Source organism: Myotis yumanensis, unplaced genomic scaffold, assembly GCF_028538775.1.
Source record: "Myotis yumanensis isolate MYYU_CA2020_CCGP unplaced genomic scaffold, mMyoYum1.0.hap1 SCAF_8, whole genome shotgun sequence".
Taxonomy (NCBI): Eukaryota; Metazoa; Chordata; class Mammalia; order Chiroptera; family Vespertilionidae; genus Myotis; species Myotis yumanensis.
In genome coordinates, this window is record NW_027223759.1 from 75,447,474 (window position 1) to 75,469,059 (window position 21,586).

Below are 21,586 nucleotides of genomic sequence, written 5' to 3' on the forward strand. Positions count from 1 at the left end.
GTATAAACAGGAGGCAAACTTGCTAGTGTTTAGATAGAGAATTTATGCAAATTTTTTATTCAGAGGAATGACATGAAGAGACTTCTGTTTCAGGATAATAATTACAATAATTTTTGAACTGTCTGTATATGTGCTTGAGGAAGAGAAAAGCTGGGTGTAGGGGAAACATGAAATAAGCAAAAACACCTGATTACTGCAAATAAAACATGAAAAGAATTGACCAAAAGCAGCAGCAGTGGGGAAGGAAAGAAGGTAACAGATTTGCGGAAATCATGAACATGAAAAGGGAGAACAGAGAGAGTTAATTATGACTTTGAGCTTTATTTTAGTATATAGATGGGTAAGGAGAAATAGTAAATCTGAAGTCCCTTTGACACATCTGGGTTGGAATGTTCAGTAGATAACTGGCTATATGGTCGTGTCTCAGCAGAAATATGATTAGGGAAGTGTTGGCAAAAAGCAGTAGTTGAAGCCTAGGAGGTGTTGGATTACTTAGGAAGACCTTGAAGAGGAGCCAGAGTGCGCCTAGGAGAGGATCCTAGAGAACATCAATATTTGAGAGGCAAGGAAGGAAGAGCCCGAGGAGAAGAACAGGACAGCAGTGTGCTAATGGCAGCAGTAGGAAGGAAGAAGTAGACTGAGCCTGCCAACTCTGACTTCACATGGTGCCTTAAATATCCTAGGTATACCTCAGCACATAGCAAGCTGAAACCTTTTTCAAGAAGTGCCTAAGAAACTTAATTTTTCCTCAAGTGAAAAACCATCATCCTTTTGTTCAATTATCAGTTCATACCTGCACACTGGTGGCTTTGAAGCTGCTGGGAATTGCAGGGTGAAGTAGTTCGAGGAAACTGTACTTGTTCTGATCCTGGATGTTGTAAGTAACCTACTGATGAGCTAAGGGGGAAAAAAAAATAAAACAAACACAGAAGCACAGCACAATGAGACGGAGATGACTGTAAAGGTGCTTGGAACAAACAGTCCTACAAATTTATTAAATGAAATTATTCTTCAAATTGATTAGCAGTGAAAGTCAAATGCAACTCTTTCCTCTGTGAGTTATAATTATCTTTTTTTGGGGGGTGAGGGCATGTGCTGGGGGATAGGGGAGGCTGGGGGAAGGTCAATGGGGAAAAAAAAAGAGACATATGTACTACTATTTGTAATACTTTAAACAATAAAATAACTTTAAAAATTATCTTTTGGATAATTATCTTTTTAAAAAAAATATATTTTATTGATTTTTTACAGAGAGGAAGGGAGAGGAACAGAGAGTTAGAAACATCGATTAGCTGCCTCCTGCACACCCCCTATTGGGAATGTGCCTGCAACCAAGGTACATGCCCTTGACTGGAATCGAACCTGGGACCCTTCAGTCCGCAGGCTGACGCTCTATCCACTGAGCCAAACCAGTCAGGGCTGGATAATTATCTTTTAGATAATTATCATGTTTATTGCAATAATACCAATTTTTGAAACTAGGAAAGAAATAACTAATTCTACTACTCTTATTCCTTTACAAATTATTCTAAATATACCTTTTGTATTGTTCTAATAATTACTTAAAAATAACTAACTTCATAAAGTAAAAAGGTAATTTATTTGGATTTCAATAAGTTGTATTTTAGAAAATAGAATAAGTATTTTGACAATGACCAGACTCAGAAAAAATATTATATTGTTTAAATATGTACTATCTGAGAATAAAGGAAACAATAGAACATGATTCTGACATACTCTAACCTAAATACTAACAAAAACAAAAAAGGTGGTTAGCATAAAACCATTAAGTTATTGCCATATTTGTCAACAATAAGTCTTTTAGAGTCTAATATGCAATTTGTCATTGTAAGTCTTCAGTTTTCTTTTTTTAGTAAATTCTTTCAGGAAGATAGTTTCAAATCATAGAAAGATACTATTAATTCTCTGAGAATTCTCAAGGAGTCAGAAATCTTAATCCTATCTAATAAAGAGGTAATATGCAAATTGCCCATCACTCCAACACACAAGATGGCCACCTCCATGTGGTCAAAGATGGCTACCCCCATATGGACATAAGATGGCCTGTAGGGGAGGGCAGTTGGGGGCAACCAGGCCTGCAGGGGAGGGCAGTTAGGGGCAACCAGGCAGACAGGGGAGGGCAGTTAGGGGCGACCAGGCCGGCAGGGGAGCAGTTAGGCGTCGATCAGGCTGGCAGGGGAGCGGTTAGGGAGTGATCAGGCTGGCAGGCAGAAGCGGTTAGGGGCAATCAGGCAGGCAGGCAGGCAGGTGAGCGGTTAGGAGCAAGTGGTCCCGCATTGTGAGAGGGATGTCCCATATTGGAGAGGGTGCAGGCTGGGTTGAGAGATGCCCCCACCCCCCATGCACGAATTTCGTGCACCAGGCCTCTAGTTGTAATATAAACCCTATTATTTACCACTCTTTTTTCATCATTTAAATAAACTTTCTTTACATGGTATTATTTCTGAACCTAGCTTTAACAGCTTTTTAACTTACATTTCATGTAATGCATTAAAATTACTAAATTTTACTGATCCAACTACTGAATTATAGATAATACAGGGAGACATATTAAAAAACAGCATGATGACAAAATTAGGAAAATCCAGACTTTGGGACATTCTACAAATGTGTAAAAACACAAGCAATATGTATGGGGCAGTTGGAAATATCTATTAACTTGGTATTTGATATAATCAAGAAATTGTTAAAATTTTAAAGATGTGAAAAATATAATTATGTGGGTTTTAAAAAACCTTTCAGTAGCCCAGGCCAGGTAGCTCAGTTGGCTAGAGCATCATCCCAATACACCAAGGTTGGGCTTCGATCTGGGTCAGGGTACATACAAGATCAACCAATGAATGCATGAATAAATGGAAAAACAAAGTGATGCTTCTCTCTCTTTGCTCCCTGTACCTAAAAACAATAAATAAATATTTTAAAAAACCACACGTTTTAGGGATACTTATACTGTAATACTCATGAATGAAATTATATAAAATCTGGATTTTTTTTCAAAAGAATATAGGCGGAAGATGAAATAGAAGTTTATATGAAAAGAGATTAATCATTAGTAAATAACTGTAGAAGCTAAGTGATGAGTACATAGAAGATGAGTACACTCTCATCCTATATAGTAAGAGAGAAATATGCAAATTAGGCCAGGACATCATGACCAGCTCAGAGCATGCCCCCAGCCCCAGCGGACACACACCACACACCAGGGCTGGGGGCGGGCTCCAAGTGGCCACAGCACGGCTCAGAGCCCACCCCCAACCCCACCCAGCTCCGAGGCCATTCCTGCTGGGGGTTCGCGGGCAGGCATGCTGTGCCGCCTGCCCTGGGAGCAAGGCCCCCAGTGGACCTGCTCAGGGGGACATGCCTTGAGCCGCGCTGCAGCCAGGACCAAGGCCCCCAGCGGACCCGCCCAGGCGGGGTGTGCTCTGAGCCTCCAAGGGCCTAAGCCGTCAGTAGGACATCCCCTGAGGGCTCCCAGACTATAAGAGGGAGCAGGCTGGGCTGAGGGACACGCACCTAGTGCACGAATTTTGTGCACTGGGCCTCTAGTTATAAATATTTAAAAATGTCCACAATAAAAATGTTATGAAATGATTCTCTGATTCAGATGACAATTCTTCAATTAATAAGAATTACAGTTCTATTGTTTTTTAGTGGCAGTAACTCAGTGTGGTTCAATAAAAGGTAAAAAGAAAGAAGTGTAAAGGGAAGATTTCATAAAAAGTAAGTTTGGACCATATGACAAAATATAAAAAATAGTACTTTCTGAAATTAATGTTAATTATGATTGGATTGTGTTTATGTGAGAATTAGCTACCTGTGGAAATAATACAGCAGTTTGACAATTTGTAAATGTGGCACTACTGGGGAGAATAGAAAATTTCGCCAAAAGCTGAAAGGATTTTTTGGTTCTGTTCTAACTGGGGTAAATGTACCCTTGAGCCATGCAGTGCTTCCCACCCTGATCTTTTTCACTAAACACATTCTAATGGCCTAATCAAGTTATGAGACACACGGGTGATAGGAGGCCACCAAGAATAGGAACCAGAATCCTCAGGTCACTGAGATAAGTGATACAGTGGGGCCTTGACTTACGAGTTTATTTCGTTCTGTGACAGAGCTCGTAACTCAAATTACTCGTATGTCAAAGCAAAAGTGAATGAGTGAGACACGTGATGCTGGGCTGATGTTGTGGCGTTCACTGTAACGTTCGCTGGTCCAACTAGCGGTGGGGTATCTGAAGCTGGCTCGTAACCCGAATTTTAGCTCGCAACTCAAAGCAAAAAATCGGCCGAGAGACGGCTCGTATCTCGAAAAACTTGTTAGTCAGGACACTCGTAAGTCGAGGCCCCACTGTATATTCCATATCACTAAATTAGAAATTGTTATTCCAGTTTACCAGTCTAGTGGGTTTTGGTTTTGATCATCCCTTAGATTAAGTACATGAATTACAAAACGGAGTTCCAAGACTACTAATCTCCCCCAACAGAGATAAAGACACTTTAAGGCACAATTCTTGACAATAAGCAGACCTCTTAAATCTCTTAAACACCTATTTTCCATTATCTAATTTGCCTTATACAAAGGCAGAAATATAACACCTTAGAGGAAAAAAAAGCAGCATATGAGTCAGCTTTTAAATACCACTCTCACTTTAAGGCCCTGGCTGGTGTTGCTCAGTGGTTAGAATGTCACCCTGCACACCAAAGGGTCTTGGGTTTGATACCTGGTCAAGGGCACGTAACTGGGTTGCAGGTTCACCCTAGGGGCATGTGTGGCAGGCAACAGTTGATTTGTCTCTCCCACTCTCTCACCTTCCCTCCCTCTCCCCTCCTTTCTACTTTCTAAAAAAAAAATCAATGGGAAAAATATCATTGGGTGAGGATTAACAAAACCAACAAATGGAAAACCACAAATATATAATATTCACATAAGGGAGCGACTTCAAAAATTTCTCCTTTGTAAGACAAGATAGAAATAGAAAGAAGGGGACTTCTTAAAGTAAAACACCAGACCTAGCTGGTGTGGCTCAGTGGTTGAGTATCAACCTATGAACCAGGAGGTCACAGTTCCATTCGAGGTCAGGGCACATAACCAGGGTCGTGCGCTCGGTGGTAGATCACTGATTCTCTCTTATCACTGATGTTTCTATCTCTCTCTCCCTCTCCCTTCCTCTCTGAAATCAATAAAAATATATTAAAAAATACCAGGCCTAATCCTTAAAGTTCATATTCTACCATTGAATAGGAAAATAAAATATCAGTCTCATGACCTATTTGGTTTGAAACTTCCTGAAAAGTACTGACTTAGCCCGGCCTGTATGGCTCAGTGGTTGAATGTTGACCCATGAACCAGGAGGTCGCTGGTTCAGTTCCTGGTCAGGGCACATGCCTGGGTTGCTGGCTCAATCCCTGGTGGGGGTGTGTGCAGGGGACAGCTGATCAATGATTCTCTCACCATTGATGTTTCTATTTCTATCTCCCTTCTTCTCTGAAATTTAAAAAAAAAATGTATTTTTTTAAAAAGTACTGACTTCAAACATATGAATGTGTAAATTAAAACAAATTAATAACAATTTTCAAAGGTATTAAACGTCACAGCAACAAAAATGAGTCTTGCCACTTACAACAAATATTTTGCCATACTTTTTAGGAGTTTCTTCTCAGTGTATGGAAAAGCCAATCAAATTGCTGCAAAATACCCCTACAGCAACCATGTCAAATTTGTGGCTGATGGGCCGCATGTTTGACATACTTGCGATCAATGGAGACTGACAAATGACATAAATATCCAACAAGTTCTTCTTTTGGGTTTTCTACAATGTTCACCTATAATCTTCTATGATAATTCACAGGTAGAATTCCCCTTTGCTCCAGTCATTTATTTCTTCATTTTTACTGTATTTTGGAATTAAAGACATGATGGAAAAAATGATAAACACATTACATATTTTTAAAATCAGAAACCTAATCCGAAGCCTACTGCAGTTTACCAAAGTGCAAAAAATTAAAAAAAATATAACCATTTATGAATGCTTAAAAATGGCCTTTTATGGGGCAGTATCGATGCCACTTTGATTAGATCATTGTAATTATCTGACATGCCATAGTATGAGTAAAAATTAATACTTGGTATTAAGATATATTTATTAGTAACTTGCAAATTTAAGTTATGTTGCGTTCCTATCTATTTTTTTTTTTTAAATATATTTTATTGATTTTTTACAGAGAGGAAGGGAGAGGGATAGAGAGTCAGAAACATCTGATGGAAGAAACATCGATCAGCTGCCTCCTGCACACCCCCTACTGGGGATGTGCCCGCAACCAAGGTACATGCCCCTGACCGGAATCGAACCTGGGACCCTTGAGTCCACAGGCCGACGCTCTATCCGCTGAGCCAAACCGGTTAGGGCGCGTTCCTATCTATTTTAATGACTTTTGATATTAAATACTTGACCTAGTGGTAAGGACCAAGGATTTGGGTGTCAGAAGGCAGTACAGGTTTGAGTTCAAACTCCACTTATTTTGTATGACTTTGAACATTTATTTGACTGTCAGTTCTCTCATGAATATCACCTGTCTTGCCAAACTATGATAAAAAGACTTGGCAAGTAATTCAAAATACAAATAAAAAAATATACAACTTCATTAATAATCAAAGAACCAAATTTAAATGAGATATGTCACCATTTATAAAAACAATAAAGATGAGTCAGTAGCCCTAGCTGGTTTGGCTCAGTGGATAGAGCCTGCGGACTGAAGGGTTCTGGGTTCAATTCTGGTCAAGGGCACATGCCCGGGTTGTGGGCTCGACTCCCCAGTGGGGGGCATGCAGGAGGCAGCTGATCAATGATTCTCTCTCATCATTGATGATTCTGTCTCTCTCTCCCTCTCTCCAAAATCAATTAAAAAAATAAAAAGCCATTAAAAAAAAAAAAGGAAAACGAGTCAGTAGCCACTGGGATTGTAAGTCAAAGGAAGATTTTATCAAAAGGTACCAAGGACCTTAAAAAGCAGTTATATCTTGGAAGCAACCCAAGTGCCCATCAATAGATGAGTGAATAAAAAAGCTGTGGTACATATATACAATGGAATATTACTTGCTCATAAAATAGAATGAAATCTTACTATTTACAATAGCATGGATGCACCTAGAGGATAGTACTATGCTCAATAAATAACTCACCCAACTCAAATAACACAAACACCATATTTCACTTATATGTGAAATCTAAAGAACAAAATAAATGAACAAAACGGAAACAGACTCAGACACACAGAGAGAACTGCTGGTTGTCAGAGGGGAGGGGGGTTTAGGATGGGTAGAAGAGGGAAGGGATTAAGAAGCACAATTGGTGCCGAAACCGGTTTGGCTCAGTGGATAGAGCGTCGGCCTGCGGACTGAGGGGTCCCGGGTTCGATTCCGGTCAGGGGCATGTACCTGGGTTGCGGGCACATCCCCGGTGGGGGATGTGCAGGAGGCAGCTGATCGATGTTTCTCTCTCATCGATGTTTCTAACTCTCTATCCCTCTCCCTTCCTCTCTGTAAAAAATCAATAAAATATATTAAAAAAAAAAAAAAAAAAAAGAAGCACAATTGGTAGCTACAAAATAGTCATGGAGATGTAAGTAAAGCATAAGGAATATAGTCAATAATATTGTGATGACTATGTATGTTATCAGCTGGGGTACTGGAAATATCAAGAGAAACACTATGTAAAGTATATGACTTGCTTAAACCGGTTTGGCTCAGTGGATAGAGCGTCGGCCTGCGGACTGAGGGGTCCCGGGTTCGGTTCCGGTCAGGGGCATGTACCTGGGTTGCGGGCACATCCCCAGTGGGAGATGTGCAGGAGGCAGCTGGTCGATGTTTCTCTCTCATCAATGTTTCTAACTCTCTATATCTCTCCCTTCCTCTCTGTAAAAAATCAATAAAATATATTAAAAAAAAAAAAGTATATGACTGTTTAATGACTAAGCTGTACACCTGAAACCAATACAAAATAACATTGGGCACTAGCTGGTTTGGCTCAGTGTTTAGAGCGCTGGCCTGTGGACTGCAGAGTCCCAGGTTCGATTCTGGTCAAGGGCACATGCCTGGGGCACGCAGGAGGCAGCCAATCATGATTCTCTCTCATCATCGATGTTTTTATCTCCTTCCCTCCCCCTTCCTCTCTGAAATCAATACGAATATATTAAAACAAACAAACAAACAAAAACAACAAAATAACATTGAAAGAAAAAAATTAGAAAAAATGTTTTTATTGACTTCAGAGAGAAGGAAGAGGGAGAATGAGGTAGAAACATCAATGAGGAGAATCACTGATCAGCTGCCTTCTGCAAGCTTCCTATTGGGGACTGAGCCTGCAACCGAGGCATGTGCTGTGACTGGGAACCGAACCGTGATCTCCTGGTTCATGGGTTGGCACTCAACCACTGAACCACACCAGCTGGGCAGAAAAACAAACAAACAAACCCCAACAACACCATATCTTTAACTTGTTAATTACCCTCTAAAGACTATGCCATGGAAGAAATTCAAGTTGTACTGAAGATGAATCAATAAAGTAAAAAAAAAAAAAGGATATGTGATACATGTCTATAACAGGCTAAATAAATTCTTGCATATTTAATTAAAAGCTATATTTACAAAGAAAATTTTAATGACACGGGAAAACACTGTATCAAATGAATAAAATATATCCAATAGAATCTCAACTATGTTAAAATTATATATGAAAAGAAAAAAGACTAAGAGAAAAATCTGAATATGAAAACAGTAGTCAATTTAGGGTTATGGAACTATGACTGATTCTTTTTTTTTATTCTTGATAATTTATACTTTTTAACATTTTTTTTCAAAAAGGCATGCATATATTTTGTAATTATAAAAAAATAAACACTAAAAATATTCTATGACAACTGCCTGAAAAGTTACTTTTAAATGTTGTATCAGCGATTTAATTTTAACTAATAATCTGAATCTCCTTCAGAAATCTTTAACAGATGCCAGGGAGTGTGGTGAGGAGAGCTATACTGATTTTCTGCAATATAAACCTTCATTTAATTTGAGGGTCAGATGCTCAGCCAGGGAAGAATGTCTTGCGAAGAATATACTAGCTTTCTGCCTTATAAGCTTTTTGCAAATCAAGGTGATTTCTACATTGAAAATTTTTGTGATAAGGATATCTATTTAGGACAATATAAATAAATTTTCAACTATTTAGAATTTGATCAAACTATATATTCAATTAATGAAATTAATGTCAAATGAAACTTTTATTGGAAAATTTTTGGATTTTTCCCTTAAATGCAAATGGCCCATTTTTCTGGGCTTTCCAGTTAAATGCTCAAATTTATAGAAATATTTACTATTCACCTATACCAAAATGTGAAATATTTAAAAAAACTGAATAAACTTAAAACCAGAAAAATATTTAACAAAACACAAAGGAGTTGGGACACGTGGGACAAGATTGTTGCTTTTACTGAGAACTCCAATGGATCTCTGTTTCCTGACAGCCAAGATAAAATGGTGGACCCAGAGGATTCTACAACTTTGCCAGAATGATAAAGGAAGAAAGCATTTAAGCCTTTGGCAGGTGCTAGACTACAGACATATCCTAATTGTATTCTATAATTATGCTGAATTTAAAGCAAATAGTTAATCATAAAGGAATCTAGTCCTTTGAAACAAGATATAAGACACAATTCATATTTTACTAGGGACCTGAGGGGCTGGGTGGAAATCTTGCCTAAGAGAGGATAATCTCCTATTAGATAATAGGTAGAATGAAGAAGTACCTGTAGTAAGAGTTCACATTTTCCCTAAAAATGATCTTTGTATTTGTTAAGCACTTGTGTGAGACCCAAGGGTCTATACTACACATTTCACATAAAAGATGCCTTTGGCTTGAGAACTGTAAAGGCAGCTATTATTTTTTATTACTTGTTAATCCTTACCTCAGGATATTTTTTCCATTGATTTTTTTAGAGAATGAAAAGGAGGGAGGGAAGGGAATGAGGGAGAGGGAGAAGGAGAGGGAGATAGAGAATTTGAGAGACACACCTCAACTGGTTGCCTCCCACAGGCACCATGACCAGGGTCAGGGGTCGAACCTGCAACCTAGGTAAATGCCCTTGACCGGGAATAGGACCTGGGACCCTTTGTTGTGAGGGACAATGCCCTAACCACTAACCACACTAGCAAGGGCAGGGCAGCTACTAAACACATTCAACCACAATGTTATCCCTGGTGCTCCTGGGAGAATGCTGGATTTTGAGAGGGGCCATATTCTGACTGACACAGTAGAATGAACCAGTTAACATCAAAAGCAGTTGTCAGTGGGTCTGTTGGATATATAACTTCAGTAGTGCACTGAAGTGGTGGAAAACATCTCTCCAGTATAGTTGATCCTAAGCTGCTCTTTTGGAAACAACTTAGCTACTTATTAAGTCGCTTCCTGAGTGAGGCCATAAAAATGCCTTGGCAATGAGGACACTCCTTATACGACTAAGAACAGGCATCCAATTCCCCCAACAGCTTCGACAAATCTTTTATGTATAATTTCAAAAGACAGGACGCCATAATACTATAATTTCATTTTTTTGAATTAAAATTTCACCTATTACAGAATGACATCTGGCATAACAGCAGGAGTTCTGTTAACCTGCACCCCACTGACACTAGTGAAAACTACAAAAATGCAACTACTTAAAGCCCCTGAAAATGGACCACAGGATGAACACCTTTAAATAAGAACACCTTTAAAAACATGATTAGAAATGTGGGTCTTATATTTGAACCAAGATGCTTCCTCTGGTCCCTGCCCAGCTTCATTAACGTATAGTCTACTCCAGACAACTTGTAGCCAGGAACACAGAGCTCCCTCTCCCACAGCACACAAAGGGCTTTCTTTCTAGGAGAAGTAATATGTCAGCTTTGTTCTCCTGCCTCCAGGTACCTGTTGTTGAAGTTGATAGATGGGAACTCATTTTCCCCCAACTCCTACTTAGGAAACAAGGTCTATTGACATACTGAGATATGACATACTGCGAATACTGGGGCCCTGACCTGATCACTTTTTTGTTGTTGTTAATCTTCACCTGAGGATATTTTTTCCATTGATTTTTAGAGAGAGTGAAAGGGAGGAATGGAGGGGAGTGGGGAGAGAGAAACACATCGATTGGTTGGTATATGTATGTATGTATGTATGTATGTGTGTGTGTGTGTGTGTGTATAAAAAATGTGTCCCAACAGGGGAATGAACCCACAACCCAGGTACGTGCCCTTGACTGGGAATCTAACCCAAGACCCTTCAGTGCGCAGACTGATGCTCTGCCACTGAGCCACACCAGCCAGGGCAAGGCATGATCACTTTTGCCCCAGCTCTTGAACTGGTGATTCCATGTCAGGAAAGGCAAGCTGAGGATCCTAGGCTGTGGTCCCTCACTCTTCAAGTGCTCAGATCATAAAGGATGTTGCCACTTGGAGAGAAGCCTACCACTGTGCACAGTCCCAGCTCCAGATACCTGGCCCAGAAATTTTCTGGGGAGAAAACATGTCATAAAACAGATAGCACCTAATGTCTTCTCAAAAGAACTGACTTCAATTCCAACAGAGAGGGAAGAATTTGAAGCCTAGGGTAATCTCAAGAACAGCACAGGTTGACCTGGCTGGTGTGACTCAGTGATTGAGTATTGGCACATGAGCCAAAAGGTCCCTGGTTTGACTCCTGGTCAGGGCACATGCCTAGGTTTCGGCCTTGATCCCTCATGGGGGGCATTTAGGAGGCAGCCAATAGATGTTTCTCTCTCATTGATGTTTCCATCTCTTCATCCCTCTTCCTTCCTCTCTCTAAAATCAATAAAAAAATTACTAATCTTAAAAAGAAAAAAAAGAATAGTACAGAATGTAGTAGACAATTGGGAGGTGATTCAAGATTCAGGCTAAATTTAGGCCTGCTGGTTTGAAGGAGGAAACCAGGTAAAAAAAGAGCTGGACAGAGCCTTCCTGAGGTCAGAATAAAAATCAAACACTGACTCCAGAAATTTTTCCTTCACAGGAGCCATATTTTAATTGGAATATATTGTAGAGCAATTTATGAATCAGGCATTGTTGAAAACAACAGAGTAATCAGCTGGCAGTCAGTGGAGTTTAACAGTTGGGTGTTACCAAGGAAGAAAGGAACAGAGTCCTGCCAAAACCACCGTCATCCCAGGATTACTATGAGAATACCCAAAGCTTTCCCTGCTTGAGAACAGCATCAGAGGCTGAACCCTGGAGGTGGGGGAGTGGGGAGTGAAAGGGGGAATTAAATAGATGTCACTAAAATAACCCAGTCACTCACTATAAATAAACACACAAGCAAACAATAGAAGATACCCAGAGTTACTACAATATATTATTACAAGAGATGCAAAGAAACAAGAAATTATGACCAATACCTTAGGAAAGCAGGGAACAGAGACTCCCTATGAGAAAGAACAATTTATCAGAAAAAGACCATCTCATGCCCTGATATTATCAGATTAGTGAGATTCCATGATGAAGAGCCTCAAGGAATATGTATATCATAGATTTGGGCTTCTGATAAAATGGCACTACAACCAACCAGGCATGCAGTTGTAAGTACAGTGTGGTAAAATAAACAAACATAAGCTGGCAGAAAAAAAATCTACTGTACCAGCTGTAATACTAAACTACTAAATACTAATCATAAATGGATTAAACTCTCTCATTACATACAAACTAGTGGCCCAGTGAATGGATTTGTGCACACCGAAAGGAAATTAATTAGAAGGTGGCTGGTGGGGTAGGACTGGGTGAGAAAGGCCTGACACATCTTGGAGCCAACCTCCCTCTGGAGCCAACCTCCCACAGTCCCTCCCCAGCTGGCTGCACTGTGGCTCAAAGGCACTCTGCAGAGTGAGCGCGCGCGCACGTTTGTGTGTGTGTGTGTGTGTGTGTGTGTGTGTGTGTGTGTGTGTGTCCCTCCAGCAGGTGGGATCCTTCGGCCTGACCTGCAGGGATCGGACCTAAACTGGCTCTCCAACATCCCCCGAGGGGTCCCAGAGTGTGAGAGGGCACTCTGCAAAGTTGCTGTTGCTCGGCAGCTCCTGCGTTGAACGTTTGCCCACTGGTGGTCAGTGCATGTCATACCTACTGGCTGGACAGTTGCTTAGCCTTTTATATATGTAGATATAGATACCATATACATAAATACAACCAACCACATTTAAAAGAGTTTTAGCCTGGCTGGTTTGGCTCAGTGGATGGAGCATCAGCCTGTGGACCGAAGGGTCCCAGGTTCGATTCTGGTCAAGGGCACATGCCTGGGTTGCGGGCTCAGTCCAATGTACAGGAGGCAGCCAATCGATGGTTCCCTCTCATCATTGATGTTTCTCTCTCTCTCTTCCTCTCTGAAATCAATAAAAATATATTTAAAAAAAAGTTTTAGCCCTAGCTGGTTTGGCTCAATGGATAGAGCATTCGCCTGTGGACTGAGGGGGTCCCAGGTTCGATTCCGGTCAAGGGCACATTCCCAGGTTGTGGGCTCAATCTTCAGTGGGGGGCATGCAGGAGGCGGCTGATCAGTGATTCTCTCTCATCATTGATATTTCTTTCTCTCCCTCTTCCTTCCTCTCTGAGATCAATTAAAAAAAAGATTTAGTCTAATTTATATGTAAAATTATAAACTCTATTTCATGTGCCTGTGCTAATTAATTTTGCTCATGTTTTCATTCCCACATCTGTTAGTATATAAATAGGTGCAAAGAGAAAAGTGAAAAAGGACACAGACCAGCATAGAAACATGGGTTAGCCAGACTGAGTGTGTGTGGGAAATGATTCAAGTGGAAAGGATAGGGGGAAGGAGAGAGTTAGACAACAAAAAACTGCCTGTATGACATAATCTCATTTATGTAAAATTATGTTTGTAAAGAAATCAGATGGGAAAAAAAGACCACAAAAAAAGCATAACAGAATGTTTTAGACTAATACTTATTCATCTGATATTCATGATATATTAATAAGGGAAAATGCAAGATAATGTTTATTTCATTAGAATCTATCAACCAATTCCAATACATATAAATATATTTTTATGCGCATATGTTTGAGCAGGCCAATACAAACAATGCATAATAGCTTGTGAGCACTGGTGACCAGAGTGGGAACATGATAGTTAGCTTTCCTTTTACATATCTTTACATTGACTACTTCACTTGTGTCAACAGACATAATTCAGTGATAAAAAATTCTAATAAAAAATTCAAAAAGTATACAGAGTTACAGAAACAAAATAATATTAAGGCCAATAATATGGTACATAACTGAGAACTGATTATGTGCAAGGTTGGCCTTTGTCATTAAAGAAGTGTTTTAATTTAGTATGGATTCACTAAGCTTCCACTATGGGCCAGGCCTCCTTAACCTGTGGCAGCCAGAGCCATGCGAATTCCTCGGGGGATGGGCCGTGTGTGGAGTGTGGCACTACAACCAACCAGGCATGCAGTTGTAAGTACAGTGTGGTAAAATAAACAAACATAAGCTGGCACCCGGGAGCAGGCCTAAGCCAGCAGGTCGTTATCTCCCGAGTGGTCCCAGACTGCGAGAGGGCACAGGTTGGGCTGAGGGGCCCCTCCCTCCCCCCGAGTGCACAAATTTTTGTGCACCAGGCCTCTAGTCTATATAATAAAAGCCTAAGCGACCTGTACAGCAGAACGACCAGTCCCTATGATGCACACTGACCACCAGGGGGCAGACGCTCAACACAGGAGCGTCTGTGTGTGTTTCTGACAACAAATAAAATGAGAGCCAAGTCCCATTTCCCAGCAGATTCACTGAGGCAAGTATGTCAATCCCTTCTTTATCCATAAATACCACCTGTAAACATAACTGAGTGGCAACCTCTTGTCAGCAATTATAACTAAAGACCCTTTCTTATAAGAGCACTGAGGCCCCTCTGCCAACCCCATAGGGATGTCTTGAGAATAAATGAAGGACTGTAATACACTCTGAACAAAAACTACAGGTACCCAATTCAAAGGAAAATTACTATTTTTAACACATTAAGTTTATCAGAGAAGCTTCTGTTCTTCTAAGCTGAAGTAGCTAATGGAATAATTCATGACTTGCTTTAATGCAGAGCTACTATCATTTGCTTTTTTTATATACTCTCTCTCCCCTTACTGATAAAAAATGAGCTTCCCAGAGCCTCAAAAATTTCAGTATGATATTTTGCTGCTGATGTTTTACAAAGGAAACCTATTCTCATCAAACTCCTATGAAATCCTTAAATATTGACAACCAAATGCTCTAAAGTCCAAGGTCTATGGCCAACTATTTTATTCCTCTTGGGTAAGTAAAAGGAGACTAAAAGAAATATTAGAAAAATAGATTGTATCATAGTTATTCTTTTTAAACATTTTTAAGTTTATTTATTTGTTATTATTACTTTAAATTCTTTATTGTTTAAAGTATTACATATGTCTCCTTTTCCCCCTATTGTGTATCACATGTTTTATATTCTACATTAGAGAATGATCTCAGGTAATGCCCTGAGGCAACTTTAAAATTAGCAACAGACCAAAATCATGATAAAAAACGAGAAGCTATAGGATTACGTTTCTTAGTCATACTCACCTTAAATTATTTTGTTGGCCAGGTGGAATGACACTATAGTAAACTGGAATTCCTGTTGTGGGCATAGATCCTTGATTAGATTGATTAGGGAAAATAACAGGCTGTTGATAAGTCTGATGGGCAATTCCTTGAGAACCTTGAGGCAGTGAAACCTAAAATTTAAAAGACAATTTAAAGGGAAAAGGTTCTTCAAACTCTTGCAAATGTTAATGTCTCTAGCTTCATAAAATTTTCAAGTACAGTAAACCCGTGATTTTGTGGACCTTGATTTATGGACTTCAATTAAACAAACAAAATTTCGGATCCATATGTTATATGTGGAAATTAATACCCTGTTAATTTAAAAATGGCCTTAACCAAGATTTGCTCATAATTAAATTAACATATTATTTTTTTGTGTTATTAATTCAATATTATTTTTAACAAATTTTAGCGAATAGGCCATATGCTGGGAAAAGCGCTGTAGTAATTTTGCCAATATAACCATTATATATCTACAACTATAGTCTACATATTTATATCCAAAAGTAACACTGCTCGTAAACAATGTTCATGGAATTATTAACATGTGATCACACCACATCACTCGAGGTAATTGGTTCTGTTGTCGCCTGGCATGACTTTCTGCAGCAGTTTTAACGCATGCTGGCTGATGTTCCAATGTGCACTTAGCTAAGCCACACCCCCAGCCGTGTGCATTTTTTAATTCAAGATGACTGGTGAATTCATACATTTACTAGACCTATTCAGTAGGAATTTAAAATTACAGTAATACAAATGGAAAACTTCTCTGTGAAATTTTCATACATACTTAATTTTAATTAAACAAATGTGTTTACATAAAACAGGTAAATTAACTTGTCAACTTTTTAACATATACATTTGGAAAACCTACTTTATTACATAATGGACTTTCAGCTTTAACAGATACCCCGTTGCCCGAATTAATCTGTTATATTGAGGTTTTACTGTATGACTAGTTAAGGGATAAGCTAAAACTGTTAACAGGCTGTCCTGATAAGTTAGCCATAACACTACCACTTTATTTCTATGGTTTTTTTCACCAGCTATTGTTTTTCACTAGCATTTCTCAATTGTACAGTAGACTAGATGCATTAGATTTTTTAAAAAAGATAAGACTCATGTCCCTAAGTAAAAGTTATTTTAAAAAATAAGCTGTTTCCAAATAAGGATGACCATTTGAAATAGAAAGAGTAATACAGTTCACTTCAAGTAGAGCTGAGTAAAACTCAGGTAGGGCAACAGTGAGATACCCTGTGGATCAGAAGGAGTATGAGCCTTGAAGCTTAACATATCTGGATGTGATACCAGCTTCACCACTTTGCTATCTATGTGACACTGGGCAAGCAGCTTTACTATTCTGAGTTCCCGGTCACTTATCTGGAAAAAAAAAGGATGCCACCTTCATCTCATGGGAGGTATTATCTACACTAATAAAAGAGAAACATGGTAATTGGCGTACGACTGCTACCCTTCCCATTGGCTAATCAGCATATCCTTATGCAAATTAACTGTCAGCCAAGATGGTGGCCGGCAGCCAGGCAGCTGGAAGCTAACAGGAGGCTTGCTTGCTGTGGACTCCAACGTTCCCCGCCGGTCTCTGAGTTTCAGTTGGAAACACTGTAACATTTATAGAAGATAAACAAAACTCCAGAAACCTCCTGTCAGTCAGCCGGGATCTCAGAGCTGGAGTCGCAACATTGTTTCGAATACAGAAAACAAAGGCCAGAAACCTGCTTTCAGCCGAGCCTCAGAGAGAAAGCCGGCTCTCAGCTCCAGTGACAGCCATAGAAGGTAAATAAATGCCAGAATAAAAAAAAAAGAAAAAAAGGAGAGGTTTGGAGCTTCAGTCGCCCGCCAGCCTGAAAACGGCCCTCAGCCCCTCACCCAGACTGGCCAGGCACCCCAGTGGGGACCCCCACCCTGAAGCAACAAGATGGCGGCTAATTTGCATACTGAAGGCAGGCAGCAGGCAAGGCTGTCTGCGGTCTGGGACCCGGATCTGTGACCCTGCCGGGCGGGATCAGCGGAGCCGAGAGGCCTCCCAGCACCGGGATCAGCATGACAAGGGGCAACGCCCAAACCCCGATTGCCCTGCGGCTCTGTGTGTGGCAGGGGGCAGCGCCCCAACCCCCTGATCAGTCCTGCTCTGTGTGTGACAGGGGGCAGCGCCCCAACCCCCTGATCGGCCCTGCTCTGTGGGTGATAGAGGGCGGCACCCCAACCCCCTGATTGCCCTGCGGCTCTGTGCGTGACAGTGGCGGCGCCCCAACCCCCCCACGGGCCCTGCTCTGTGTGGGACGGGGTAGAGCCATACCTCCCCATCGGCCCTGCCCTGAGTGTGACAGGGTGTGGCGCCTCAACCCCCCCCCCCCCCCCCAGGGGCCCTGCTCTGTATGTGACAGGGGGCGGTGCCCCAGCTCCCCTATTGGCCCTCCTCTGTGCGTGACAGGGGGGAGCTCCTCAACCCCCTGATTTGCCCTGCTCTGTGTGTGACAGGGGGCAGCTCCCCAACCCCCTGATCGGCCCTGCTCTGTGCATGACAGGGGGGAGCTCCCAACCCCCCTGATGGTCCCTGCTCTGTGCATGACAGGGGGCAGCACCCCAACCCCCTGATCGGCCCTGCTCTGTGTGTGACAGGGTACGGAGCCCCAACTCCCCTGATGGTCCCTGCTCTGTGTGTGACAGGGGGCAGTGCCCCAACCCCTTGATCGGCCCTGCTCTGTGCGTGGCAGGGGGTGGCACCGCAACTTCCCTATCGACCCTGTCTTGAGTGTGACAGAGGGCGGTGCCCCAACCCCCCAATCGGCCCTACCCTGAGCGTGACTAGGGGTGGCATCGCAACCTCCCCATCCGCCCTGCTCTGTGCATGATGGGGGGGGGGGGGCGCCCCAACTCCCCAATCGGCCCTGCTCTGAGCCCGACCAGGGGCTGCACCTAGGGATTGGGCCTGCCCTCTGCCACCCAGGAGCAGGCCTAAGCCAGCAGGTCATTATCTCCTAAGGGGTCCCAGACTGCGAGAGGGCACAGGCAGGGCTGAGGGACCCCCTCTCCCCCCCGAGTGCACAAATTTTTGTGCACCGGGCCTCTAGTCTTTATTATAATATCCATTTACAGGTTCTAGCACAGTAGGCATTTGGTGAACAGTGGATCTTTCCTTTTTCTTTTTTAAAATTTCTAGTTATTTTATTTTTTAATTTAAATTCTTTATTACTGAAAGTATTACGATGTCTCCCCTCCCCCCCCCCCCTTTTTTTGATTTTTAGAGAGAGAGGAAGGGAGAGGGATAGAGATGGAAACATTGATTGGCTCCCTCCTGCACATGCCCTTCTGGGGATCAAGCCTGCAACCTGGGTATGTGCCCTGACCTAGAATCGAACTGTGATCTCTTGGTTCCTGGGTAGACACTCAACCACTGAGCCACACTGGCTGGGCACATCAAATCTTTCTAACAACCCTAGTAAGATACTTTTATCATCCTTGTTTTATAGATAGGGAAGTAGAGGATAAGTAACTTGTCCAAGTAACTCAGAGCCTCAGTATGTGCTATTCTCTATACTTGGGCTCTGTGATTTATAAGTTCATGATTAACTTCCAAGTCTGGCCTATACAGCATGTTTCTAAATGTAACTGGTCCTCTCAAAATACACAGTAATCTCTTAATTACTTTCAATTTGGCTCAATCATTGTAATGAGAAAGTTACTAGTGTGAATATCCAACTCTGTATAACACAATATTATTTCCGTCTTTTTGTCTACGGAGGCAGTGTGAACATTCTGAGATTACTAGAAGCCTGGTGCATGAAATTTGTGCACTGGGTGGGGGCGGGGTGGAGGGGTTGGGTTCCCTCAGCCCGGCCTGCGCCCTCTCGCAGTCTGGGACCCCTCGCCTCTTATTGCCCACTTGCTCGCTGCTCCTTACTGCTCAGCTTGCTGCACCTTAGCAGAGGTGGGAGAGGCTCCCGCCACCGCAGCTGAGCTTGCCAGGTGCCAGCCATGAGCCTGGCTTCTGGCTGAGCGGTGCTCCCTCTGTGGGAGCACACTACTATCAGGGGGCAGCTCCTGTGTTGAGCGTCTGCCCCCTGGTGGTCAGTGTGCATCATAGGGACTGGTCGTTCTGCTGTACAGGTCGCTTAGGCTTTTATTATATAGATTATTTCTGGTTGTATCTAAGTTAATACATATACAGGGTAGATTTAGGAAGAATGATACAGCTCAATCTACATGATTTAAACTATAGAATCTATAGCTCAAGCATGTCAAACTTAAACAAGGCATGCGGCACGCTGGCTGTGAGTTTGACATGCTTGCTGTAGCTAGTGGTAAAAAAGAAAAATGAAGTACCAAAAGAGAAAGAGGGAACAGTTCTTGAGCATGTACAGCCACAGAATACACTCTACTGAGGACAGAAGATTTTCTGGCTTATTTTTTAGGCAACAGTTTATCACCATCCAGCTTATCTATCAAATGTAGGAGGAAGTATAAAGAGGCTGTCATTCATTGCTCATCAGAGTAAAATACTTCTCATAATCATTCATCCAGTGTAAGGATTACATGAAGTACCATGGGGAAATTATTTATACCTTGTAAAAAAAGTATGCTATAGGAATACCTTAGCTCTGAAGCATTTTTAATATCTAGCTCCATTTTATAAAAGTGGTTATACTTTATTTAAAAATTACATTCCTGGCCAGTTTTGTTCAATGGTCAGAGCATCAGCCCATGGACTGAAGGGTTGCAGGCTCGATCCCCAGGTAGGTTGGGGTTGTGTGGGAGGTAACCAATCGATGTGTCTCTCTCACATTGATGTTTCTCTCTCTCTGTCTCTCCCTCTCCTTTCCACTTTCTCTAAATACCAATGGAAAAAAATTTCCTTGGGTGAGGATTAACAAAAAGTAAAAACAAATAAAAATTATATATCTTACACTAGACTGTGAGCCACTAAGGCCAAGAGCAAATCTTATCTGATGCCTGGGCATCTTGTCTAATAGATGCTCAACGTACTGGATTAGGTAGCATGACCAGGGTTCTTGAGAAGGGAGAGTTCCTTAGTACTGATCCTATAGACCAGTGATGGCGAACCTTTTGAGCTCAGCGTGTCAGCATTTTGAAAAACTCTAACTTAACTCTGGTGCCATGTCACATATAGAAATTTTTTGATATTTGCAACCACAGTAAAACAAAGACTTATATTTTTGATATTTATTTTATATATTTAAATGCCACTTAACAAAGAAAAATCAACCAAAAAAATGAGTTTGTGTGTCACCTTTGACATGCGTGTCATAGGTCGCCATCACTGCTATAGACTGTATGAAGAAAGTAGAAGATGGGAAGTCTGATGAACCTAGGCTCATGCATGGAGGACACAAAATAAAAAGCATGCAAAATATGAGAAAAGAAAGATGTAAAATTTACTTTCATGTCCTGGCTGGTGTGGCTCAGTTGGTTGAACATCAATCATTCCGTGTACCAAAAGGTCGCCTGTTTGATTCTGGGTCAGGGCACATGCCCAGGTTGCGGGTTTGAATCCAGTTGGGGTACGTGCAGGAGGCAACTGATTGATGTTTCTCACATCAATGTTTCTCTCTCTCTCTCTCTCTAAAACCAATAAAAATATTTAAAAAAATCTAGTTTCATAATGTATTTTTTTCCTTTTCCTTAATTGCCTTCTATAATTAGGTGGCTTCAAGACTAGACATCCTTGAAAATTCCACATTTTACATTTTATTTTTTTAATATATTTATTGATTTTTTACAGAGAGGAAGGGAGAGGGAGAGTTAGAAACATCGATGAGAGAGAAACATCGATCAGATGCCTCCTGCACACCTCCTACTGGGGATGTGCCCGCAAGCAAGGTACATGCCCTTGACTGCAATCAAACCTGGGACCTTTCAGTCT

The 21,586-nt window shown here is 41.3% G+C and overlaps 1 protein-coding gene across 1 annotated transcript in view; it reads right to left on the minus strand.

Moving 5' to 3' along the window:
* R3HDM1 (R3H domain containing 1) overlaps positions 1-21,586 on the minus strand; it is a 120,629-nt gene that overhangs the window by 16,227 nt on the left and 82,816 nt on the right. Inside the window, 2 exon segments of the mRNA XM_070423079.1 lie at positions 794-897; positions 15,664-15,815. Of these exon segments, the coding sequence (XP_070279180.1) occupies positions 794-897; positions 15,664-15,815 (256 nt within the window).